The sequence below is a fragment of the Lepidothrix coronata genome, unplaced genomic scaffold, assembly GCF_001604755.1.
Source record: "Lepidothrix coronata isolate B3197 unplaced genomic scaffold, Lepidothrix_coronata-1.0 Scaffold49, whole genome shotgun sequence".
In the NCBI taxonomy this organism is placed as follows: domain Eukaryota; kingdom Metazoa; phylum Chordata; class Aves; order Passeriformes; family Pipridae; genus Lepidothrix; species Lepidothrix coronata.
The window spans coordinates 716,678-743,659 of record NW_016690229.1 but is presented as its reverse complement, the minus strand read 5'-3'; the positions used below and the strand labels follow the sequence as shown (position 1 = coordinate 743,659).

The window sequence follows — 26,982 nt, the reverse complement described above, 5'->3', positions numbered from 1 at the left end:
ATGTAAAAAAAAACTGAGAGAGAGTGATTTGACAGTTAATATTCCCTTAGGATACAAAAGGCCAAGGATTTGAACCACAGGTGCCTGCACTACAAGCTACTGCTGCTTCTGGTGCAGGTGCCTTTCTCCCTCTGGTTTTAACCAGATCTGCCTGGACATGAAAAACCAGCACAATCATTACCAAAATTCATATGTTCCTATGAAATACATTAATTTGGCCCCATCTCATCTTCTCCTCCATAAAAAGAGCCTGAACATTCCCAGCCTGGCTATCTTTGCAGCATGCTGGGAAATACCAGAGGAGGGAAGAACAGCACAAGTGCAGTCCAAGACAGAGATCTTCCCTTCCAAATGCCTCCAGCCCTTGCCAGCACAGGGAACTGAGCAGTTCAGTTTGCTACCGACCAAACGCTTTCTGCAAGGCAGCTGGAAGGAATGATGGAAGGGGTGGAGGGAATTCCTCTTTTGGATGCCAGTTGGAGCAGCCCAGCTCTCCCTGAACCTTTTCCTGTACGTTAATTTAACACATCTCGTTAATAGTGTCCAATTGAATAATGTAGCAACTAACACAGGAGAAACGAAGCCAATCATATGTGACTCAGTGGTGCAACCTCAGAGCGTCCTGTATCACTTAAGTATTGTTGTCCTGACACCCGGGGGGAAGGAGAAGCACATCCATGGGCTCTTTCCCTGCTGTGTTTGTTCTGGCAGTCAGGAGGGGCACACAGCCTGCCCTGCTGTCATCGCTGGTCCTTGTGTAAGTGAAAATCCACTTTCTAACAACACACAATGCCTATTCTTTTCTAATCAAGGCCAGCAGGCTTGCAGCCTAATGAAAAGGCATCAAATTAAGGGAGAAAGAGATAAAAGTAATATATGCCATGTTCCAAAGCACACCTGTGGTTGCAACTATAATTGGTGGATAGACAGACAGGCAGACACTCTGTCAGCTTTGGAAATGGGTCACAGTGTTCTGGAAAAAACAACAAAATGAGTTAAAAGTCAGTTTTCAGTTCCACAGCTCTATCTATACTGTGGAAAAAAAATAGATTTGTGTTGATTACTTTTACTAGGATTTAATTTCTTTTGGATCTGTTCCCAAAACACTGTCATCAGCACTAACCATATTCTTATTTCTGTGCTATGCTTTGTAGGGACTGGCTGTGTAGCCACGGTGACACAAAGGAGAGCTCCTAAGGCTTGGTAAAAAGAGGTGGATTATCAGAGTGGGTTTTTAGTAATCGTGCCAGAGCAGCCACTTTGGCTTTCTGGGCAGTTATCAGTGTTGTGATAGCAAAAAAAAAGGAAATTATTTTGCATGAAGAACAGTAATGAGCAATTACTTCAACTTCTTTGCATTTAGAACATTCAGCAACCTGGCCTAGTGGAAGGTGTCTCTGCCCATGGGGTGGGTGGAAAGGGTTGGGCTATAAGGTCCCTTCCAACCCGACTTCTGTGTGATTCTGATGTTCCTTCATGGCTAGGCTTTGTGAACAAAGATTTGGGCAAGGCTCTATCCACATTTGTTACAAGCACACTGGTGGCTAATAAGGCCAATGCAAGATAGACGTGTCCGATTGCAAAAGGCACAGCAGAAAGACTCCTTAGGTGGAATATTCCGAAAGGCACGGTGCTTTCTGTGTTGTCTTTTCTCCTCGAGAGTGATCCTGCGTGCGTTCTCAAAGGAGACAGCTGCATTATAGATGGTGTGTCTCCAGGCCTCCCGATTTGAGGCCAGAGTAGACCAGTTATGGTGATCAATACGGTCAAGGCTGAGATGTTGTTTCAGGGAGTCCTTGTATCTTCTCTTTGGGGCTCCTCTCTTGTGGCAGTCAGTGGCAAGTTCACCATAAAGCAGGATCTTAGGGATCCTGTTGCCCAACGCAGCTGTGTTCTCAGCAACATGGCCTCAATACTTGTGATTGCTGCTTGTTCTAGAACAGATGTATTGGTCACATAATCTGGCCAGTGGATGTTTAGGATTGTACGGAGGCAGCGTTGATGGAAGCGTTCTAGGAGACGCAGGTGGTGGCGGTAGATGACCCATGATTCGGAACCATATAAAAGAGTAGACAGCACAATGGCTTTGTAAACACTGATCTTGGTACTTTTCTTCAAGTGTTTATTATGCCATACTCTTTTATGAAGCTTTCTGAAGGCACTGTATGCCTTTGCTAACCTGTTGTCTATCTCCCTGTCAATCTTACCATCCGATGAGATGAGGCTACCTAGGTAATTAAACTGCTGGACTGATTTGAGCTCTGATTGGCCAGTGGTGATGTGGGGATGATGGAAGGCTTCCTGAGGTGCAGGTTGATAGAGAACTTCTGTCTTCTTTAAGCTGACTTCCAGCCCAAAGAGCTCAGCAGCGTCTGCAAAGCAGGATGTTAAACGCTGCAGAGCTGCTTCTGTGTGGGCAACAAGGGCGGCGTCATCAGCATAGAGCAGCTCTCGGACGAGATGATTTAAGGTCTTGGTGTGGGCCTTCAGTTGCCTTAGGTTGAATAGGCTTCCATCAGTACGATATCGAATGTAGATACCGTCCTGATCATCGAGGTCTGCCGTGGCCCTTTGGAGCATCATGCTGAAAAAGATTGTGAATAGAGTTGGTGCAAGAACGCAGCCTTGATTCTGATGTAACCCAGAATAAACGTCCAAAACTTGAGGCTGGCTTTCCCTGCTTCTACTACCGCAAGATTTAACCCCAGTGCCAGCCCTAACTCCCTCAAACTCTGCTAGGCTAATTAAAGCCCTAATCTAAGACCCGGGGCTGTGTGGGCGCAGGGCGAGCCCTCAGCCCGCGGCCATGGCCGGAGCGCGGCCGCCTCAGCGCTGCCACAGCGGGGACAGGCACGGGCAGGGCTCGGGGCTTAACGATGGCGACTTGGGCAGGGCTCGGGGTTTGATACAGGTTTAATGCTGGAGGTTTGGGCAGGGCTCGGGGTTTAATACAGGTTTAATGCTGGAGGTTTGGGCAGGGCTCGGGGTTTAATAGTAGGTTTAATGCTGGAGGTTTCGGGAGGGCGCGAGGTTTAATCCTGGGTTTAATGCTGGAGGTTTGTGGTTTAACAACGCCGCTTCGGCTCCTCAGGGCCGTCGCTGCCCGCGGCCGGCGGTCGCTGAGGGCACCGCCGCAGCCTCGCCGCCGCCACTGAGCATGCTCGGCTCCCGCACATCCGCCCGCGCTCGGCGGCCGCGGGACGCGGCGGGAGCGGTGCCCGGCGGCAGCGGCTCCCCCGGCCACAGCCCCGCGCAGGAGGCGGCGAGCGCAGCGCGGCCCCGCCGCCATGAACGGCGGCGCGGCGGGGGCGGCGCCCGCCTTCCCCGGGCCCGTGCAGTGTAAGTGCCGCCGCGCCATGCGCGCTCCGGGGCCTGCGCGGCGGAAGCCCAGTTGAGCCGGGGCCTGGGCAGGCCCCGAAACCTGAGTAGCGCAGGAAACGGGCGGGAGCGGAGCCCGGGAACCTGGCTGGGGGGCGGAGGGGAACCCGGGAATCTGCGTGAGCGCCGCGGCGCCGGGAAGGGTGGGGGGGTCGCGGTGGTAGCCCGGGTGTAGCCCATGGTCCGCGGGTCCTGGGCAGTGGTCAGTGGTCCGTGGGTCTTGGGTGGTGGTCCATGGCTCCCTGAGGGTGGTCCATAGTCCATGGGTCCTAGGCAGTGGTCCATGGGTCCCAGGCAGTCAGTGATCCATAGTCCGTGGTCTACAATCCATGGACCCTAGGCAGTCGTCCATGGTCCATAGTCCATGATTGATAGTCCGTGGGCCCCAGGCAGTGGTCCGTGGTCTTTGGGACCCAGGCGGTGGTCCATGGCCCATGGATCCCAGATGGTGGTCCATGGTTTGTAGCCCACGGATCCCAGATGGTGGTCCATGCTCTATAGGCCATGGTCTGTAATCCATGGATCCCAGGTGCTGGTTCATGGTCTGTCATCCATGGATCCCAGGTGGTGGTCCATGCTCCATAGGCCATGGTCTGTAGTCCATGGATCCCAGGTGTTGGTTCATGGTCTGTCATCCATGGATCCCAGGTGGTGGTCCATGCTCCATAGGCCATGGTCTGTAGTCCATGGATCCCAGGCAGGGTCCGCAGGTCCCAGGCAGGCTCTGTGGAGTGATGCTGCAGCCACTGGGTGAGTACCCCCTGCAGGACCCCAAGCCCTTTGGGGAAGCATCCCCCCACCCCACCTGGGGGTCCCACAGTGACTCCACAGCTCAGGTCATGAGGGCAGCAGGATGTCCCTGTGCCCCTGGGAGCAGTGTCACCCACTCCCTTGGGCTGAGCTCCTCACTGCGCTCCTGTCCCCGCAGTCCCCGGCGGCACCACGGTGCTGGTGGAGCTCACCCCCGACATCCACATCTGCGGCATCTGCAAGCAGCAGTTCAACAACCTGGACGCCTTCGTGGGGCACAAGCAGAGCGGGTGCCAGCTCACCAGTGCCACGGCCGGGGCCACCAGCACCGTCCAGTTTGTGTCGGAGGAAACGGTGCCGTCCACACAGGCACAGACCACGACCAGGACCATCGCCTCGGAGACACAGACCATCACAGGTAGCAGTGTCACACACCTGCAGCTTGGAGGCACTTGACTCGTACCAAGTCTGGCACTGGAACAGGCTCCCCAGGGCAGTGGGCACAGCCCCAAGGCTGCCAGAGCTCAAGGAGCATTTGGATGATGCTCTCAGGCACAGGGTGTGACTCTTGGGGATGGTCCTGTGCAGGGCCAGGAGTTGGACTCGATGATCTTTGTGGGTCCCTCCCAGTTCAGCATATTCTGTGATTCTGTGAAGTGGCAACATGACACAGCCCTCTGTTCATGTGTCCCCATCACACTCAGCTAAAACAGCAGTTCTCACATTAGTTGTCATGTACCCAAGAAAGAAAAATAGTGGTGTGCTGCCTCCTTGGGTTTGGAGTGACAATAGTTGCTTAATTTGCTAATTGAGATACACACTCTTGCAGAGAATTGCTCAAGTCTATTGTGTTGTATAACCAACTTGTGCAAACTAATTAAAATTGTCAATACTTATGAAAAATAATGAAATTACTCTGCATTTTAATTTTTTTTTAAGAGTGCTCTTGATGAAAAACAGACACAGAATCGCTGTCAGGCACCAATCCAGGCATTTTTTTTGTGAGAACACTGCATTCTCTAACATTGCTCCCACAACTAATTGGCAGGAAAAATATTGCTCAAAATTTCTGCCTATGTGAAGGCTCAAGTGAGGTCCCGATCCTAGAGACATTTAAATAAAATTAGAATTTTGTTCCATGTATGAAGGTTCGCCCTTCTATATATAGTTTTATTTTATTTTGGTGTGGGACCTTACTAAAATCCAAATTATTTGACTTTAATTTGGATAGACAGATTAAGGCAGAGAATCTGGAAGAGCAGTGAAACAAACTGAATTCAGGGCTCACTTCCAGGAATTTTTGTATTATAATCCCTCAACTCAGTGTGGGTTTTGGATGAGTCATTTTTCTGCTTCATATTTACTCATCTTTAAAATGAGGGCAGTTCTATCCATTTGCCCTTTTGGGGTACAGTGTTGTTTAATTGATTTAAAAGCTGCTACTTTGGCTGAGATAGTTTCACCTGTTATTCTTGTGAGTAACAGCTAAAAACAGTAGAGTTGAAAGAGGCTGAACTTTTTTAACAATTATAAAAAAATTTGTTTGCATTTATGCCATTTTTACCACATTTGCCACGTAAATAAGGATTTTTTTTTCTCCTTTGGGCTATAGCACAGCCAGTGTTGAAAAACAAATATGGCTTTATTTGATATTTGGAAGAAAAAAGCCTTTTTCCTTTCCCCCTCCCTCAGGTAAATAGGAACACAGGAACAGGAATGGTGCTGGAAAAAAAACCAGAATGTAGAAGTAATTCATGAAACTAGACAATAATTACATATTTTTCTGATTAGTGAAGTTAATGTTCTCAAATTAAGCTTTTTTGTGTGTTTAGTTTCTGCCCCAGAGTTTGTTTTTGAGCATGGCTATCAAACCTACCTGCCCAGTGAGAGCAGTGAGCCTCCAGCTGCTGCTGTCGTGCCCACACCACCTAAAGCACGGTCCAAAAAGTCCACTGCCTCGCTCACACAGAAGAAACTAAACTGCTGCTACCCAGGTAAGATGGGGTTTGTGCCTCCTTGCTTTTCATTTGAGCAGTGGGAGGTGTCCTGTAGTGAATACACACGGCAGATTTGTCTGTCTTGAGCAGTTCAGATGTGCAGAACCTGGAAGACAACCTGTTTACTAAGGGTGTGATGAACTACTAGTGATACCAGGAGTAGTTTTCTTATTGATTTCACATATCCTTAGACTTTGGTCCTACACTGTGATGTCCTCTGGTGATGCTGCAGTGGGTTTGAGTGGAGACTTTGGCCTCTGCCCACATCTGTGCCAAAGTAAGGGTAGAATCTTGTTACCTTTTTGCTGACTGCCATTGTTGTATGAGAGAAATGTCATATATGAATTTGGCATTTCATGGTTTGCCTTTGATCATTTAGCATTTTTATAAGGATGAATTGAACCATCTTTATAAAATGGTCTCTTATTTGGAGACCTAACGAGTGGAAACCCTGCAGGACACAGAAAATGAGCACAGAACCATCCATGTAGCTGAGTAGTTCTGTTCATGGTGGCAGAAGGTTCCATCTCTTTTCTTAAACTTGCCTTAATTTGAAAGGCACATTTGAGATGCTGAGCTTTCATTTCTCTGCTCTAGAACTGTAGCCTTTTCCACTTGAACAGAATTCCTGAATGGAGAGCTATTACCTGAGTTCCCAGTTGCACTAACTGGAAGTCTTATGTGGAATGGATTAGTTCCCCCAGCATCCCTTGTGCCCAGGGAAGAGCATCTCAGACCCTGGGCAGAGCTTCCAGTGACCCTTGTTCCAAAGCTTTCAGAAAAAGGTAGGAGTGGATTGCCTCCAAGGAGAAGCGTTAGAAAACTGAAGTAAGCTGGTCACTCTTTTAAGCAGATGTGAGTAANGATGGGGATTTCATTCTCTGTTCATACTGAATTTTAAAAAAATGTTATTGAAAATAAAGAAAATGCCTAGAATTTCGTAGTGTATTTTTATTGTTTTGTTAGATTTTCCTTGAATTTAATGGTCTCGATCTTACCATTTCCAGGCTGCCAGTTCAAGACTTCCTATGGCATGAAGGATATGGAACGTCATCTACGAACACACACAGGTTTATATAGTTGCTGTATTTTAGTTTGGGTTTGTTTCCTCCTTTTATCTTTTTGCCAAAAGGTATTTTCCTATGAAATAACGTCTCTATAGATAGAATGTACACATAAGTCTGTACCTTCTAGCATTGTACTGCCCTGTGTCTGAAGAACTGCCCTCTTTGGGCAAACCGTGTCCCACCATGGGCAGTCCCACTGACAGCTGTGAGACATGAACACTGGACATTGATTGAAGGCACAGGGGTGCAGACCACGGGTTTATCAGGGAGCATGTGTTTATGTGGTGGAAGTACATAAACCCAGAAGTTTATTCTTCATATGAAACAGTAATTCTATAATTTTACCTCCCCTCCCCCTAAACCTCAATATCAGAGTTGTAAAGGCAGTTGCTAAACTCATTGCACCTCTGCCTGCAGCTTTCTGAAGCATAAAAGAACTCTTTAGCTAATAGGATGGCTGGTGAAATGCAGTGTCCAGCTTCTGAAAACCAGTCCCTTTTCTATCGAGTGTTTGGTGTGTGTTTGTTTGTTTTATCACAACATCCTTATGGCGCAAAAATTCACGGTGCGTCGCTGCCCTTCCGCTCGTTCCAGGAGACAAGCCCCACAAGTGTGAGGTTTGCAGCAAGTGTTTCAGCAGGAAGGACAAGCTGAAGATGCACATGAGGTGCCACACGGGGGTGAAGCCCTACAAGTGCAAGCACTGCGAGTACGCGGCCGCCGACAGCAGCAGCCTCAACAAGCACCAGCGCATCCACTCCAACGAGCGCCCCTTCAAGTGCCAGATCTGCCCCTACGCCAGTCGCAACTCCAGCCAGCTCACTGTGCACCTCAGGTCCCACACAGGTACCTTCTCAGGCTTGTCAGGGTCAAATGCATGCAGGCACCCCCAAAATACCAGGCAGTGGAAGGATTCAGGGGAGTTTCTTTCCAAAGTCGAGAACACGTTTAACATCTCGGCCCAAATCTGCACCGGTCCGAGGAAAAGACACACCCCCCGTTCTTCTCAGGGCTTTTGTCATCCCTGACCCTCCTGCTGTGGGGGCCTTCAAACGTGCCCACAAGAACTTATCTTCTCTCATAGCCAGGAGTCAGCTCCTCTGGAATGCAGGAGGAGAAAACATCTGAAACTGTCTCTGGGAAAGATGTCTTCTTCCAGGCAGGAAACCTTCCTTAAGCAAAAACCCCTAATCTCCTCCTAGTAAAATCTTCTGGAAAGGTCTTCTACATTTACAGGCTAAAATTCAGATCTCTAAAGCTTTGAAGGTCCTAGGGAAAATTTACAAAATTATGCAGGTGTTAGGATGCCCAAAAGGGCTCATTCGGACTCTCAAAATCACTGGTGCATCCACCTTCTGTGAACTTCTTAGATATAGAATCTAGTAGGGCAATCCAGCTTTACTAAAAATACCTGGAAGCAATAAGAAGACAGGTCTGATTCTTGATAGACTTTCTGCTAAATTGATTTTGAAACTGCCTGTTAGATGTTCTCAGACCGGTAGAACTGAAGGATCTAATTTATTGATTGATTAAGAGCATGGAGGTTTCTGTGTCTCTCAGATCTGGTCCACTCTATTAGAAACACTGAAATTACTTTATAATTGAACTAGTTATATCAGTACAAAACTTAGCTGCATAATTTAATCTTTCTTGCATCAGTAAAATAGCAAGTAATTAGCAATTTAAGTGACATTTTTGGTGACCTTTCTGTGTGGTACCTTCCCTGTGCAGAGTGATGAACATTAACAGTGTAGGATGAGCAGCCAGAACTGTATTTTGCTCATGGAATTTTTGCTCTATGGATAGAAATCTTCAGCCCCCAGGCTTATAACCATTGCATCATTTTCTATTTACTTTGTTTGCAAATGTCTGTCTTTTTTATATCTGTTCCAGGAAGAGGTTTGCTGTAAAGATACTGTTGTACTGTTGTCTTCGTACAGTTGTCTCTGTATTTTGTTTTTCATCTAATCCAGGGTAATGGATTACTTTCTGTGTTGTCTTTTATACATTTGATTAGTTCTGTGAATTTTAGCTGCAAGGTGGTTATGGTTCAGTGATTATTAGATTAGCTTTGAACCTGTCCTGCATCTGATTCTGGATTCGAGTCCTAAACAACAGTAGTTTGGATGTGTGCAAGATGGGATTTGTTTTGAGTAGATAAAGGAAATAAATCCCTTGTGCATTGTGATGAAGGGGAGGGTTAAACCACCCTTTCTCTAACAAAAAAGAATCTTTTATACCTCACAAATCTTCACAAATTTGCTGAAAGGAGGCACAAGAATTTTGAAAGTAATCATTTCATCCCTGTCAGGTTACAAAGCTGTTGTGCACAAAACCAATTTTAGGAGAAAAGGACTGGTATGTAGAATATATTGCTTACTGGAATTTAATTAATTTTTCTTAGAAGGTAAGTGTAATCTACATTGCTCAGAGTGAGATCACCTGCACAGCAGTACTCACTGAACTAGTCATCTAAACATCAGTTTCCTGTTAATTGGAGTAAAACTTCTCTTAGAACTAATAATTCCAGGGTCAGACACAACTTTTTGAGGTATATTCAGGCAGTGTCAATTATGGGCAGAAATGTAAAGAAATACACATAGTAGACAATTCTTTAAGCAAACAGAACCAGCATAGTTTGCTTTATTCAGTAAAATTAGTAATTTATTTCATATATTGAGATATATATTTTTCATATATTGTGCTACTCTGTATATGAAAATTAAGTCATTGAAATACAAACTGTGCCTTCATCAGCAAAGCAGATAAAAATTCAGTAGCTGAGTGTGCAGCTGAGACTGTAAAATAAACTAGATGAACAAACAGTGCATCTTCATTAATAAAATCTGTTTAATACAGATAGTACACTATGTATCTCAATTATTAAACAGATACATGGATTAGCACAGTAGGCCACAACTTGATTTGAAAAATATGCAGCTAAACCTATGACATATGTAGCTGGGTAAGCAAATTATGCAAAATTATACAGCTATCACAAACTCTATAAAATATTAACTTATAAAATAAATCAGCCATTTGCAGTTTGATTATTAAAGAGGATAAATGTCTGTTGAACTAAACACACTTTCTTTTTCCTTCTCTCACCAAGGGTGTCTTAGTACCTAATAACACAATTCTTCCACTTTTTCAAAATAATACCTGCCTAAAGACTTCTTTTTCAGGTATTTTAGAGAACTACACATTTAGATTAAGAGAAAAAGGAAACAGTTATTTAGTTAGGTTGCTAAGCTTGCTTTGGATTTGTTTTTTTTAATGACTTCAGAATGAAGTCCCTGGTCTTTACCCTGGATTTGATGATGCATTAAGCAGAGCTCCACCTTAACGTGGTCATGCATGTTGTGACACAAGCCTGCAAATAAAGGAAATGCAAAATAGTGGGTTAGATCCAGGCAATTGGAATGGTTATTAGGGAGAATCACATAAACAGGCTTACAGAGACCTTGCAGGTGTGTGTTCATTTTTCATGCTTTATCAGTTAAGAGTCTGAATGCAAACTGATCTTATATGACCTGTGGAACATTACTGGGTGTGATACATGGTGCAAACATCTCTGTCTTGGTTGCTGCAATGCCAGAAGAACAAAAGCTCAGTGTTACTTTTCTATGTAAGCACATTTCTCCAGAGTCACATACTTTTTCACAGTCTCACATTTGTCTTTTCCAGGTGAATTTACGTAGCTGTGATCCCTCTTTTTTCCTTTTTTTCCCTTGTAACTGTGGTACTGCTATGGTGGTGCAGTCAGCTGACACTGACCCGGGTATGGACTTCTGTCCCTACATCTCCCTCTGTCCTGGATTTTCCACTGCCTTCCTGTGCCAGCCAAATGAACCAGGCCAAAAAAACTCATCTGTTTTTCTGGTCAACGAATCTAACTCAGCAAATGTACAGGGAAGGCAGTAAGGGATAGATGGTTAAGGTGTATATGGTTGAGCAGTAAGGCTGGTGTCCATTAAGCACTTGTTTCTGCAGCAGCCTACCCTTTACATAGGCTTAAAGTTAACCTGCAAGCCTCCTTGTGAATCTTGTGGTGTAATCCTGAGGCATGGATGTGTTTACGTTGTTTCCTTAGACTTAAAAATACACCAGCTGTTAAAGTTACAGTGTTTATTTTTATTAATTTTACACGCTAGTCGAGATATCCTGTTGCTAAAGAGAGACAAATGAGATACTTCAGTCGCTTCTCTGGAGCACACCGAGCAGTTTTATACACAAAATGAACTAAAAATGGAGAATTTCCAAGGGTCAGTTGTGAAAAGCAACAGATGTGGGCAGGTGTGCTCATGGAGAGTTTGCACACGAATATGTCAGACCGGGTGATAATCCTGTGCATTGAAGTTCTTGTCATCTGGAAAATACCCTGGGAGTTTAGAACAAGTCACCTGTACATAATTCATTAGATCTCAGTGTCTCATTGTAATTTGAGCTGTGGGTTGTGTTGCAGGAGATGCTCCTTTCCAGTGTCAGATGTGCCCTGCTAAGTTTAAGATCAACTCTGACCTGAAGAGGCACATGCGTGTGCACTCCGGAGAGAAACCCTACAAGTGTGAGTTCTGCGAGGTCCGCTGCGCCATGAAGGGCAACTTGAAGTCCCACATCCGGATCAAGCACAGCATGGAGAACACTCTCAAGTGTCCAGAGTGTGACTTTCAGTGTGGAAACAAAACCAGCCTTCGGCACCACATCCGAACTCACCAGCCCGAGCAGCCAGTGAAGTGCTCGGAGTGCAGCTACTCGTGCTCCAACAAGGCAGCGCTGAAGGTGCACGAGAGGATCCACTGCAAAGATCGGCCCTTCAAGTGTGAGTTCTGCAGCTTTGACACAAAGCAGCGCAGCAACCTGACCACTCACGTCAGGAAAGCTCACGGAGACAAAGTCAAGACCAAGAAGCAGTCCATGGAGAAGAAGGAAGGAGACAGGCCAAAGCAAGGTGGCTCCAGGCAAGTTGCCAAATTGGATGCCAAGAAAGCGTTTAAGTGTGACCTGTGTGATGCTTCCTTTGTCCGAGAAGATTCTCTCAGGAGTCATAAGAAGCAGCACAGTCTGTATAATGGATCTAAAAATAACGAGCTGGCTGTCCTGCAGCTCCAGATGGACCCCAGCCGGCAGAACAGTGCCCCGATCACCGTCAGCCACCTCCAGGTCCCACTGCAGCCTGCTCAGGTTTCCCCATACAACGAGGGCAGGGTCAAGATCATCGTGGGCCACCAGGTCCCTCAAACCAACAGCATTGTCCAGGCTGCCTCGGTGAACGTGGTGCCTCCTGCCCTGGTCAGCCAGGGCCAGGAGGAGCTGCCGGCCAACGGCCGCCTGCAGCTGCTGGGCCAGGTGAGCCTGGTGGCCCCAGCCCCCCCTGCCATGGCCTCAGGGGACACCGGGCCCGTGGCACAGCCGGCAGTGCTGCTCACCACCCACGACCAGGGTGATGGCAGTGCCCTGCACCAGGCTCTGATTCCTGCTGCCCCCGTCAGCAGCCACGAGGCTGCCGCCAGCCAGGCCTTCATCACCAGCTCCGGCATCAGCTGCTCCGACTTGGAGGGCCTGAATGCCCTGATACAGGAAGGGGCAACAGAAGTGACTGTGGTCAGTGATGGGGGGCAGAGTATAACGGTGTCCACTGCAGCTCCCCCTCCTCCCATCTTCTCTTCCTCCTCCCACACTGAAGCCCCAAAGCAGACCTACTCCATCATCCAGAGTGGAGCACACACAGCTCTGCTGTGCCCAGCAGACTCCATACCAGATTAGTCACAAACACTGTTCCTGCTCACATCTCTCTCTCAGAGGCAGTGCTGAGCTCAGCAGAAATCCATAGGACATCAGTGACTGCAGGACTTATCCTACAAAGCCAAATATACATTTTACTTGTCTGTACATGGAAACATTCTTGTTCCTGAAGAGGAGGATGTATTTATATATATTTATGTGCCTCTGTTGAGATGGGAGGCTGTGTTCTTTGTAAAATCTGAGCATCAAAGCAACTGTTGCCAGTGTCTCCAAGCAGTGAGATTCCCACAGTATGGCTCCTTTATTATGCTGCCTAAAATAAGAAAGCCTCACCTTATGCTGAATTACTATCCCAGCAGTCTTTTTCTTTTATACACACACGAAAAGACAAAAGTTTGAGCCATTCTGAAGTTTATTTTAGTGAAGTGTCTTTCAGTTCCATGCTGTGTGTGCATTCACTGCTCCTGGCTGATCTCTGAGAAATCCCTACTACTGGGTCTAATCCAGCCCTGGTAAAGTTTAGTGGGGCTGTTCCTTAGTATCTGTAGAAATTGCTGGAACCTGGCACTTGGAAATACTTAGGCAGAAGACCAGGTGATTGTTTTTAGAAAACAAAAGGATTTTGTCCCTCCATCAGTAGTAACTAACTTTGTTAGCAAGAACACAGTTGCAAATTATCTCCCTGGCACAGTGATCTCTGTCAGAGGCACCTGTGATTTAAAGAGAAAAATGACTGCAAATATATTTTTTACAAACACTCCTAACATTTTGTTTTTATTCTGATGCTGCCTGTTTGGAGTTGCATGGGTAGTAAAAGTGCATTACAGTTTGAGTCTCGCTCATGAGGGGCTTGCATGTCAGAGACCCTGCTGATGGAGCTTTCAAAGGGCTCCAGCTGGACAAGAAACTTCTGCCTGGGGCATGGGACAGGAGGTGGTGGCCATGGGCTGAGGGGTTAGAGCTGGTGGCTGTACATGACTGCAAAGGGGTGGTAATCTGATTTTAAGATAAAAGTTTGGCTGTGATATCTGAGTTTTGAGATGTGACAAGAACTAATACGACAGCTGTAGTTGGACAAAGTGCTGATATTGGTGGGTAAGGTGGGCAGGCTTTTGGGTGTAGAAAGTTACACCAAACCTACAAACTTCTAAGTGCAAATGTACCACAATTTGGCAACTGAAAAAGGCAATTAATTTTCCCGTACTCGTTGGTGTAAGTGAACTCTGCAGGGAGGGTTTCCTGAGCTCCAAATATTCTGTGTCATCCATAGGTGGTGCCAGAGGCCCAAAGAAACTTTGGAGTGTGCTCTGTTCTCCTGGATGATGTTTCCTGTTTAAGAGTTCCCTGCTCTTAACTCTACCCGGTAAAAGCATTTCCAAATTCACTTCTAGAAGACGTTACAAAAAGCCTGGCTGTAAAAATCTTACTTTCACCTAAGATAAAAAGCAGCAAATAAAAAGAAATGTCCAACATTTTCTACATGAAGCAGATCTGTGGCCAAAACTTATCTCACAATTTATGTTAAACTGATAATTTTTTACTCCCTGTTCGTTAATCTTATTCTATACATAGTTGACAGCTACAGAATTGTGGGGCACTGCAAGAATGCCACAAAATGTGGGATTCCGAGGAAGCTGATGGTTTGAACTGCAAATTTATGTGTTTGCCCTTGCCTCCAGCCCTGCAAGGGTGCCAGGGGATGCACCTCCAGGGATCTCACCTTCAATCTAATGTCACACTTAAGGTTACACAGCTCTGTTACCTGCACTGCAGTTTCACAAAAAGCCTCCTTTATCTTCTAAAATAGGAAACCAGCAGATTTTTCATATTGTAAAGACTCCCCTTGGTTCTGGTCCTCCCTGTGCCTCGAAGATAAACAGGAAAGATAATAAAATGGTGTGAATGAATAGACAAAGCTTAGTGCTGCTTCTTTAACATTGTTAGGCTGATTGCATCATGTTTCAGTGAACAATCTAGAGACTTCTTTTCCTCCACCCTAAAAAAAAAAAGCAGCTGATAACCCAGGCTGACATGGGGGCAATTTATTTTCAATTTTCTCTTCCAATATTCCAGCTTTATTTCTGTGTATGACAGTAATGGTCTTTGTGTTTTGGAGCTGGCAGAACCAGATTGTTTTAATCTCTGATATTCATTTAATACATTCTTCATGTTATCAACAGAACTATCCCTGGAGAGAGCCTGGTAATTCATAACAAGTGTCTCTTGTAGAGCTCACTTGCTTTTGAGCACATGGTAAATAAATCGTATCCCTCCCTCCCCAGAGATCTGCCAGAGCCTCAGAGCTCTGGAGCAAGTTGTCTTTTTCCAGGACGAAATACTGGGATGGATTTTTGTTCCTGCTGCCCGGAGATCCCCAAGCTCCCCTGGTAAGTGTTGAGCCCCAGGAGCATGACTTAGTCCTGCTCACTGGTTACAAAATGGGTGATGCTCTGGCTCTGAGAGTGAAATGTAAAACTAAGCATTCCAAGGTTTGCTTCCTCCAGGACATCCCTGGCAGGTTCCGTTCTCTGCACAGACTTGTGCTTTTCACACAGTTTGGTTGTGGGGTCCCAAGTGTGAGTTTACAGCGTGTTCCCTCCTCCCTCCTGCGTGAGGGCAAATCTGGTTGCTTAAAGAGCTGAGGTGACACAGAGGCAGAGCACTGGGCAGGCAGTGGAGCGTGGCTTGTGTGCCTTTCAATAACCCAACCCCTGCTCTTGGGCCTTCCCAGCCTTTGGGGATTTTGTTGCTGTTACTCCATGACTGCTTTCTAAAACCAGACCGAGTATCCCATGAGCAGAGGCTCATCCTCCACAAGACCCGCTCGAATGTGCTGTCCCCTCGTGTTTCTGGGAGGTAGAAACACTCAGCAGGAAAAAAAACTCCAAAGAAAAGTTTGTCTTGGACACCTTTAATTGTGTTTTGGGGAGGCTGGTGTGGGAGTGAGCCCCATCTCAGTGTCCTCAGCAAGGCTCGGTGTTGAGTTTGAGCAGCAAACCAGCAACACTCCAGATTGAGCCCTGCCAGTGGTGCTTAACCTTTCAGGTGGTTTTGATAAAAACTTTAGCTGTCACTTGCATCAAAACGGCAGATTCCTGCTCAAAACCAGCCTCAATTTGTCCTGTGCACAGGGGGGTTACTGGATATGCAGATGCCCCTCCTGGATGGGTGAATGGGATCAAGTCCTCACCTGAGACGAGACCTAAAACCAAAGCTGGGTCCTTTGGTATCTGGGGCAAACCCAAACATATTGAATACACATGGGGTTCGCAGTTAAAAAGTTGGGACCAAAATATTTCCCAATCATTTTGGCAGAGCTATTTATTGCTATTATCATCTGACTGCACTGGAAAGTACCTTCTGTTATAGGGTTTAAAATGTTAGAGCCATGCCAAGACATTTTTCCTCTACATTACAAACAACTGTGGAAAGGCTTCTTTTTTTTTTTAGATACCTTTATTTTAATCCGTATTTCTGATTATTTATTTATTTTGTTTGCAGTCAAAATAGAGTCAGCTGTCCTTTTTGCCATTTGGTGCTCTGGTATCTGTAAAAAATATTTGCTGTGTCCCCAGTGGAAAAGCTTCTATCCTATAATTTCAGGAGTATTGACTGGATACTCTAATGGCTTTTTACATCTCTAGTTGGAAAATCTTTAGCCTTGTTATTTAAATTTTAAGAAGAGAAACCAATATTGTTAAGAGAAACTGATGTCTCCTGTCACTTACCCAATGACCTTTCATAAGGTGATAAAGGTTTCTATAGTGACCTGAGGAAATAATGGCTCAGGTATCATTGTGAATTAAAAGTCTCTCTCAGGAAAAGCTTTCTTTTCTCTCTCAGGTATCCAATTCTGCCTTTGTCTTTATTCAAGTTGCTAGACACGGAGAAGGACTCAGAAAACATACAGTATTTGGTTACATGGCTGTCTTTCATCTTTTAGAGACTTCACAATGTTGTGGGGAAGTCAAAAAGTCCATGGCAAAGCAGAGTTGGATTTTTAAATGCTGTGTACCATGAGGGTAACATACTCCTGTTCAGGCTGAATTCTGTGACCTGAGATATAATTTATTCCAGGAGTAATAAATAATTATTTATTATTTCAGGAGCTGTGTTTCCCTCTATAAAAACCAGGAATTTTGTTTTATTGCAGATTCAGCTTTGGCAGAGGTGTTTTCTCTAAGTTCCTAATTTCAGGCCTCATGTAAACCTCAAAGTGAAATCTCTTTTGATTAGTGAGTGGGTGAATTCTGTAAGTAAAAGTTGAACGTTATTTGAGAAATAATTACCTGAGGACCTGTAGAGTTTTTTGGGGGTATGTTTTTGGTTGGTTAGTGTGTTTTGGTTTGGTTATATTTTAAGGATACAAGGATGCATTTATGCCTGCTTGTGCTCCTGGATGAAACATGTTTCATCAGTGTCTTTCAGTTTATCAAACCTGATGTGACAGACACCTAAAAAAAGCTTAGAGAGACAAACACTTTCAGCTCGAGTTTCCATTGATGTCTTTCAAAAATGAAGGAAAGCTGTTAAAATCTGTGTTATCTGTATAGGCAGAATGTGGAATAATAGGCTGGCCCTGCAGAGCAGGCTGAGGCTGTGTACCCCTGGTGCTCTGAGCTGTCAGACAATTGTCTGTCATTTTGCTTTTGATCACAAACTGGAAGTTTAGGAAGCCTGGGAAGTCCTGGGCCAGGTGAGGCAGAGCAAGGCCAGAGATGCCCAGTGGGTCTCCCAGCCCTGAGCCATCCCCTCATTCCACCTGGTGCTTTTATTTATACCTTTCAGATGTCAGACTGTGAAAGAAAATATCCACCCCACACCTTTTAGCAGAGATCACAACTTCATACTTCCAAAGTGTGTCTGCACTTACTGTTGCTGGCCAGATTTAACCATTATATTAGTAATATGTATTTTCCCTGGGGTTCTGTTGCTGAATTGCTGTGTTTCTCCCCACCTGGAGAAGGTGCACCTCAGAAGTATATTGTGAGGATGAGAATAACTTGGATACCTCAGTGATGAGTGAAATGCAAATACCCAGATAGATTCTGGAGATAGTCACAGCTTCCTGATGGCCCAGAGGAAAAATCTGAAAGAACAGGAATGCATAAAGCTAAACTGCATAATGCATAGCAGTCATAACTAATAGATTAAAGTTCTTTGTGAAACATGCTTTTTTATTCTAATAAAGGGAAGGGACTACAAATGGTGACACAGTTTGAGAAAAGCAGGGATGCCATGTTAAAGTTGTAAAGCTAAAGAGGTGATAAAAGTGTACCTTGGTTTTAAATTTTTACAAGACTTATGTAAGACTTATTCTCTTAAATAGCAGCACTTTTCCTCATCTCTGGGCATACTGGATCATTCTGGTTTTTGAATTACATACAGTTGCTGGGGGATTATTAAAAAGTTGCCAATCCTTGCTGCTTAGTCCCTGCTAAAAAGTTCAGAATTTATCATGTGAATTAATTTGCCTAAGCAATGTTAAATTTTGCTTTTGTTGTAGGATTGTGTAGATCAGCCATTGATAGAACTTTAATTGGCTGGGAATGTTCATGATTTTTTTCCTTTAAAAAAAAAAAAAAAAAGCCTGCCAGCAAAATTGCTTTTTGGTGATGACTCTGCTTGAAAAGTGCTCTGCAGGGGCCCATTCCCAATTGATTATCTTTCACAGCTAATAGCTTCAAAGGCTATTTGGTGGACAGTCCAGTTTTACATTTAAATGTAAATCTCGATAGCCTTGACAGACTGATGATCAGAAAAAAGGGGAGGTAAAAACAGTAAAATAAATGTACAGCTGGTATAACTTTCACCAGCTCCTCCAGGGGCAATTGTAGTAAAATTAAAATGGTTACAGTTTGACAAAGCTCTTTATAGTGGATGGTGAGTGAAAGCTTCCCTCAAAAGATCCAGCATTAATAAGTTGCTAAATAGCGTGTCAGCCTTAAAAGTTCAGTACAGTGTCAATGGCTCCCATTTGTGCTTCATTTGGAATTTCATTTGGATTCAGGAGTAAAGTTCAAAGCGCTGGGGCCACCTGGGTAAAGCCAGTGTTATGACAAAGCTACAGCAGAGAAGTTCCGTGGAAAACCAAGTTCACATTTGCAGCTGAGCCCTCGTGGCAGGTCAGGTGCCATCAGGGTGAGGAGACCCTGGATCAAGGGAGAGGTGCCACCACCACCGAGGCAATCCTGCCTTTCAGGGGCTGCCCTGGCCCTGGGTGGGTGAAGGTGGGGTCTGAATTTTGACAGCCCTCATAAGAATCATCCAAGTGGCAGAAGGACAAAGCTGACAGCGGTGGCAGAAGGAGGTTCCCTCACAACGTGCCAACTGCCCCGGCCCTGTTATGGGCTGGATGGATTTTTACGTGGTGAGGGGCTACAGGCTTCTACCCACAGCTTATCTGGGGAGCAGATGGAGCAATAAAAGGACATTGAGGGTTGCATAGTTGAAGGCTCCTTCGGCAATGCTATTCTTGTCATTTTGCTGTGGAATGACTGAACTGCAGCAGGCTGGAGGACCCTGCAGAGGTGGCCCATGTGCTTGGCCATTGTTACTTTGCCTCTTGTGCCCTCTGAGCAGTGGCCTTTGCTTACACATTCCTGTCATATCACAGGTAACTTCTTTGTTGGCTTCTTTGCCTGAGATGCTTGGGCTTCTCTCCAAGACTTATGACCATGATATATTCACATCCCAACTGCACCATGTAGAGAAGAGCACTCAGTGAGGATACAGCCAGCAGTCAATGCCATCCTACCAACAGGAACGCTGGGGAAAGGCTCTTCCCAACAGAAAACTACTGAAATAGAAGACTGTCCAAAAGTAACTCAGGTTTTCTTACTTCATTACCATCTTATTTAATTTCTGATGTGCTCCAGGACTCCTTACATGGCAATAGTTAAAGAGGGTTTGAGCTGTGTGGTTGTGTGAGTCAGGGACAAGTCCTGGACCACAGAACTGTTTGAGGGCTGCAGATGCAGCCTCTGCTCTGGCCCTGCTGGCCAACCCCACCATCTGCTCCCCTGCTGACGTCAAGGGCTCTGAGGCTGTGGGCAGGGAGCTACCCCTCTGTCTCATGCTAAAATGTGCTCTAGAGGAGCTGTAATCTCCAGCTGCAGCCTCAGACTGAGCCTGTTGTCCGTGCAAGGGCCACCGGTCCCTGTGCTGTGCTTCCACAGGCCGTGGGAGAAAAGGTGGGCAAGGAATTCCTCAGCTCCAAAACATCTCAAGAGCTATGAGAAGGTGCCTTTTTCTTGGTTTTAGTCTTTGTTGCCATAGAAACTGAGCCACAGACACTCACTGCTCATTTCCTCTGCATAGTCTCTCAGGGCCAAAACAGTTCACCACTGTCCAGTTTTCCAGACTTTTCCAAAGGAAGGAAAAATAAGGGACAGAAAGGGAGAATATTCAGCATAGAACCCACTGAGAAACAGGAGAACAAGGAAGGAATGTCCGTCTGTCTCTAAGGAAAATAGGAAGGCAGAGAATTAGGGATACTTGATGATGAAGGGATAATAGAAAAGGTGTTTATCCCGAGCAAGAGCCACCATGAGGGACTGGCCCCTTTTCCTCTACTCACCTTTTCCTATGAATTTCTGAAATCACCTACACAAGGTGTATGGACTCGAGGTAGTTTGTACTTCTGCAGCCTTAATAGCACCTGGCCCAGCTCATGCAGGTGTAGCCATGAAACAACAGCCTGGCAGGAACTGAACCTTGCTGGTGACTCCAACTTGATCACAGAGCTGGTTCAGCAGCTCAGTGCCCATGTGGAGGAGTCAGAAGCACCTGGGAACTTAGCTAAAGCCCAAGTGTTTCAGAGAGGGAAGGTGAGTGCAGACCTTGCACTTCCCTCTCAATACCAAATCCTTTGCAGGAAGAAAATGCTTTTGTTTAAATTTAGTTTAAATTCGTCTGCAATGGCACAGTAATGAAGTAAAAGTAGTCTAAGCCTATCTTTTCCTTTTCTTTTTCTTCCTTCCTTTTTTTTTTTTGTTAAACTTCTACAGCTCTATAAATCCTCTGCAATAAATCCCAAGCTCCCTCAGGAGTGCTGACCAGCGCATTGATCATGGTAAAATGGTATCAAACCCAATGAAAAGCCCACCTGCCTTTGATTCATCCTTCAGTCCTTCAGGGCAGGACCATGAATTAGCAATGATCCTCCCCCAGTTAAATCATATCCTCCTTCCAATATAAAATTAATAAAAGTGCACGAAGGATGTTTAACAAATCCTTCCCCTGCTGGATTTATTCCCCCATTTTTTATTCATTCAGGATGTACAAAGCCAAGGAGGCAGCAGATTCAGGAACAAGGCTTGTGCCATGAGAGAGCTCAGGCTGGGGCATTTTTTGAGCCTCCAGTCCCCCGATGGGATGGGAGCAGATGGGCAGGACTGGCAGCAGGGAAGGAGGAGGTTCCTGGCACAGGGGATGGATGCAGTTTTTTAAGGGAAACCCCTCCATGTGGACACAGTGACTGAGGGATGGAATCCCAGCTGGTACAGAGCAGTTGCAGCAAAGTATTTAAATTTGAATTAATCCTCTTTTCCTCCCCCTGTGCATGAGTCTTTAATCATAAATCCAGCTATCAATCCAGTGTTTCTGAAAAGGTAGGATCCATAAAATCCATGCACAGAAATACAAGTTTCTATCTCTGTTAAGCTCTGAAGATATTATCCATGTGGCCACTGAACTTTGTAGTGATCCTTCCATTGGATTCACCAGGCTTTAGGTCAGATCCCTATTTAAAATATGCTTTGTCATGTGACTGGTGCAGAAATCAGAAAACAGAAAAGAACAGAAAAAACAACTTTACTTGTTCTTTTTCCTTTTTGACTTGACAGTTTCCTACTCTGGGTTCAGTTTTCCCAGGTTTGTTTCAGAAGTCTTTGGCCCGTTCATGCACAATTGGTCTATTTGCATGTGCAAATTTCTATTATTTGCCCTTTCATTGTATGCATTCAGTTTTGGCATTTGGTAAACAGAGATACTTTGTATTTGGAGAAAAACTAAGCCACCCAAACAATTCTTCTGTTTACTGTGATAACTTACAGCAAGTTTTAAAAACACAAATAAACAAACATGCTCCCCATTAAAGCAGTATTAATTCATACAGAAAATCCAGTTCATCAAAGTTTTTCTGGTTTACACCACTCCATGCTAGAAAGGTGTTAATTTCTTTAAATCACAAAGACTATCATTGTTTTTGCTCATATTTAGACATAGAGACTGTACCATAAAATTAAGAATATTCCTCCCTTTCTTTCTGCATTATTGGCGGAAAACAACTACAAAAGATCATTTCTTTGAAGAGGACTCCCAAAAAAACTTAATTTTAAAGAGATTCCATTTAAATGTATTATATAATTTAAGTATTTTATATAATTTACTGTATTCATGCCAGGTAAAAATCTGGGTGTTCACTAATTTTATGTGCCCCTGTCCTGCTTCTTTGAGCTGGTTTGTCTGAAGGAGGAGGTGTCACTATGGTAATCAGGAGCAGTTTGGGGGCTGTTTAACATTGCTGATGAGTTATGCCATCAATACCAAACTGATTTCCAGCACAAACCCATGACTGAGGCATGACAAAGCACAAGTTATGGCCAACTGTCTGTATGTGATCATCTTGCAGTGATTATACAGCTCAGAGCTGCTTTTATCACTCGCCTGGTGATGCAGTTATTGTGGGTTTTGGAAAGAAAAGGATTAAATTAAGACAGTGTGGTGTTATCAGCTAAATTCTTTAGTCCAGCTCCTACTTGCTAAACAAATTGCTCAGTTCACATTGAACGAATCTAAGAAAAATTGCAGTGTAAGGGATTTGTTAGAAAAGCAAATAAATTTGGTTACAGTTATAGAAACAAGGTGAGGCCCCTCAGTGACCACATCATCATCTGTGTACAAACAGCTGATAATCTTATCAATGCAAAGATGCCTCCGTGCTGCATTTAAAAGCAAGTTGCCTTTATTCCAGCTCCCACTCAATTGAAATCTGCTATAAATACCTACTTTATAACACTGACCCAATATATAAATTGCTTAGTTCAAAAGAAAAGGTTTTTTTTGGAGGAAGGGGGGAATGGAGTCGACGCAGTGTGTTGTAAAAGCTAAGTGGTTTTATTGGCACTTTAAAATACCCTTTTATGCTGAAGTCTATCAGCTCTGATTATATATAACAACAGTAGTTATGTATTAAAAATGTGTGTCAATAGTTCTGGTAACACTGTGATTTGTCATTTGTGTGCCAGAGGTCCTAATAGGCTTGATTGACAAAATCGAGCCGTGGCTTAAAGGGATCAGACACCGGGGTACGTTGTTTGGTGAATTGATAAGAGCAACCATCTCAGTTATTTAAATAAGGAACTTCACATATATCAAGCATATAAATGCTAATGCAGTTTGGACTTGCACACCTCTCACAGACGCCCTTTCGGGAAGCTGAGACTGCCACAGCCACCAGCCTGTCCATTGCAGGAGGTTCTTGTGGGAGTTTATCCATCAAATAATGAATAAAACCTCTAGTAAAGATTAAGGAACAAGTTTACTCGTATTTACACAGGAAGGCTGATACTCTTCTGTGCTCAGTGATTTAAGAGGTGCCCTCATTTCAGTGGTGATAGAGCCTAATAAACTCTTGCTCCCAAAACAACATCTCTACCACAGGAGGTAAAGATATGTCTCCCCAAGAGATATTAAACCTTGTACCTCTTTTTCTTGTGTGAGACTGTAGCCACTCAGACATCTTGTCTTGCTAAACTTCTCATATAAAAGCATAAAAAGCAAGCTATATCAAAATCATTTGCAGAGATGAGTCAAGCTTTTAAAAAGTTGGTTTTTAAGCCAGTACTGTATTTGAAAGAGTGAATAAGGTTTCTTTGCACCGGACACAAGCAAAGCTGTCCTCAGACAGCAGGTGTGGAGCCTGTTCTGTTCAGTGAGGGCAACCTCTCCTTTCAGCCAGCTTGTTCTGCCTGTGTGTGAACTCAGGGGCTGTGAAATGAAACATCCCCCAGGACAGCTCACCCTTTGAATCCTCTCAGCTGTGTCGTACATAAATTATGGTACTCTGAGACTGGAGGAAGTAATTTAATGCTGGAACCCTCTGAAAGGTTTGCCTGCTTGTTTTGCCGAGGTGTAGCTGTGTTCTACATTAGAGATAAACAGGGACTTTTGATGACCCCCCTCTTCTCTGCAGTCTGATTCCCACAGGAATTAGATGAGTGACTTTATATTGATAACTGCTGAGTACTCAGTACTTTGATTTCTTTTCAGACCATCCTCAGCTGAAGGCCAAGCTGGGTAAAGCCCACAGGATCAACCAGCTGCTTCTTGTCCCTTGTAAGTGTGCTTTGACCAACAGGCCACAGCTGGAGAACATCCACCTTCCTTCTTCTCTCTATATACCATCTCCACCACCTTTGAAATCATGTTTTCTGATAGTCCCAGCTCCTTCTTACTGCCCTGACAGTTGCTGAGAAATGCCCATGTAAGACACTGATGTTCCCTGCTTTGGTCACCTGCTGGGGCAGAGGTACCGTGTGGTATCTGCAGTTGGTTTATGGAGCATTTGGATTCCCTGTGGCTGCTCTGATTCATCTTCCTAGAGAAAATGATGGCATTCTTGGTGGTTAAATCTGTGGTGCTGTGCTGAGAGCCAGGATGATGGGGCCAGGCTTTCAGCAGCCTCCAGGAGAGAGCAAGAGGCAGCTGGGAGCAGCAGTGCTTGGAACTACCTGGGTGAACCCCTCGGCTCCTGCCCAAGCCCTGGGCTGGGCTGGCTCTGGGATGGAATGTCCTGCCCAATATTAGTCACGGCTGATATTGGTGAGTCCTCCTGGGGATGGGAAATTTTAGGGTGACAAAAGTGGCCTTGTCCTATTTATAAAGCACCTACTGCTCCGTCAGTGGCGTACAAATAGAAGAAGATGAAAGAAATAATCTTCTCAAAACATCCTTGTTTTAAAACTGCATTTATAACTCTGCAGTCTGGACCGATGGGGACAGTCACAAAGGCTGGCCACCCCCTAATAAGGCAAATCACATCCTGCCTGCTCCCTATCACAGGAGGGAAGCAGTTTTCTCCAGGGCTGAGTCAGACCAGTATCAGCTTTGACTCACCCTTCGGAAGTTTCTCTCTCTGCATTCATACACGGTGAAGTTAAACCCACGAGCCTGAAGTGAGCTTCTCTCTAAAGACAAGAGATGCCTCAGAGATTCCCTTCTTGCATCCATGTTGCTTAGAGACACTTGTTTTCAATTTTAAAGGTAGAAAAACTGGTAATAATAGGAGTGGGGGGGGTAATTTTTTTTATCTTTATTTTTTAAAAAGTTGAACTTTCTTTCTAAGCTGCATATTTCGCCACCAGTCTCTGCATAACCAGCATGTTACCAAGTGGTGCCCAGATGTTTCTGACTGTAAGTTCTCTGTTATGCTGACCCTTCTGCTGTATAATTCAAAATGCATCCAATAAACCACTCAGCCAGTTCTGTGAGTAGCCTTAAGATGTCACTAACTGACTTGGCCTTGGCTTTTCCTGCTGGTTTGCAGTGGAGCTGGGGCTGGAGAAGCGGAAATAGGCTGTTATTTTTAACACATCTCCCCCTCCTACGGTGAGTGACAGACAAGGTGCTGATGTCAATTGGCTAGTGTTACAGGCATTAATTAAATAGGCTAAAAGTCCCTTTAGTTTCCATTTCCTTCTGCACGGACAGCAGAAGGAAACCTCCAGAACTGGGAAGTGCTTGGGGAGAAGGCTGTGCTGGGGATGAAATCAGTCCCTGCCAGCTCATGGTGCACGTCCTGCATCAAACATTCCTCATGTGAGGGCCCAGCTGAACACCTCTGTTGTGAGGGTTATGCCAAGTGTCTCAGTGTTTTCACTCCTCTTTCATTCAAACCCCCATCTTTTTTCACAGTTCACCTCTCCCTGCTCTCCCCAAGCCTTGCTCTGAGCTGCTGAAGTCCCTCTGTGGGGTCAGCTTGTTTCCAGAGTCTGCTTGTTCTCCCCTGCTTTTGTCTGAGCTGAATCCTGGTTGTTTTACATCTCTTTTGGGCTGTGATGGTTTGTAATGAAAGATCAGCATTGAACATGCATGGTGCATGGATGGATGTAACTGGAGACTGGTAGAAAAGTGTTTAGGGGGAGGATTGATTTATCCCTAGTCCAGGGCAGGTCCTTGAGCTCCTGGTACTGTGGGATGCTGCAGGGAGGTTTTGGGAGGCCTGGATAAGCTTGGAGGGAGGAGTCAGCCAAAGTCTGGTACAACTTTATTTGTTTTCCACCGAGCTGCTCTAACTGACTGGAAGGCTGGGCGGTGGCACATCTCTGGTGAAATCCACGAGTGTAAACCCCTGTAAACAATGTTAATTCATGTTTCATTTTACATTTGCAGTGGGGTAAGACTATACTAAGCCAGCTGATGCATGATAACCTGTGCCAGGCTGCCAATTGTTTAGCTCTCAGGTGTTTCAGATCTCGTTGGAGCTGCCCTGAGCTTTACCAAAATAACAACCCCTGACGACTCCCAGTGATCTCTGAATTAGATCTGTAGCATCCCTCACACTGCCATCCACAGAGCTGGGATTGCTGCCAGAACTGTCTCCTCCATTGAGCAAGTCTTTGGGCACTCCAGTGACTAGAATTTAATATGGAATTTCTACTCCAGTGCATTAAGACATGCTGCATATCCCCTGAGCATCTGGCAATGAATAAAGGTTAAACTGGGAAAGATATTCTATCATTCAGCTCCTTTGTCCGTAATTACAGTTTTTAAACAGATATTGTATTTCTAAAACAAAAGTAATTGTGATTTTTCTTAATATTTTGTCAGATGCTGCAGTTTAAGCTCTCCTTGCACTGCTTCCTGACCAGCCAGTGTAATACAGTACAGTAAACTCCATTTTTGTATCTTATTCATATAAGTAAAATATATGTCAATTCCCAAGATTAAAGCACACTTTTCTGAAGTACAAATCTGTGACAAAATCTATTGCATCTGTTGGTTTGGGGTTTTTATTTCTACTCCTTCATCCTCTCTCACAG

The 26,982-nt window shown here is 44.9% G+C and overlaps 1 protein-coding gene across 2 annotated transcripts; it reads left to right on the top strand.

Moving 5' to 3' along the window:
• The first annotated feature begins 3,287 nt into the window (after positions 1–3,287).
• Positions 3,288–14,987, top strand: ZFP64 (ZFP64 zinc finger protein). 2 transcript variants are annotated; one of them, XM_017815277.1, is made up of 6 exons: positions 3,288–3,339; positions 4,307–4,546; positions 5,961–6,122; positions 7,133–7,195; positions 7,787–8,038; positions 11,658–14,987. In XM_017815277.1, exons 1-6 carry the CDS (start codon positions 3,288–3,290, stop codon positions 12,956–12,958), a joined length of 2,070 nt encoding a protein of 689 aa, XP_017670766.1. In that variant the 3' UTR covers positions 12,959–14,987. The 2 variants fall into 2 exon arrangements, with proteins under 2 accessions (XP_017670766.1, XP_017670765.1); XM_017815276.1 differs by lacking the exon at positions 3,288–3,339 and adding an exon at positions 3,536–4,128.
• Positions 14,988–26,982: the final 11,995 nt, after the last annotated feature.

What these genes read in the sequence shown, in the direction of transcription:
- ZFP64 (XM_017815276.1), top strand. Translation starts at nt 4,065, where the DNA reads ATGGATCCCAGGCAGGGTCCGCAGGTCCCAGGCAGGCTCTGTGGAGTG. An exon ending in AGTGATGCTGCAGCCACTGG is followed by an intron (nt 4,129 to 4,306) that starts GTGAGTACCCCC and finishes CTGTCCCCGCAG; the next exon opens with TCCCCGGCGGCACCACGGTG. An exon ending in GCACCTCAGGTCCCACACAG is followed by an intron (nt 8,039 to 11,657) that starts GTACCTTCTCAG and finishes GTTGTGTTGCAG; the next exon opens with GAGATGCTCCTTTCCAGTGT.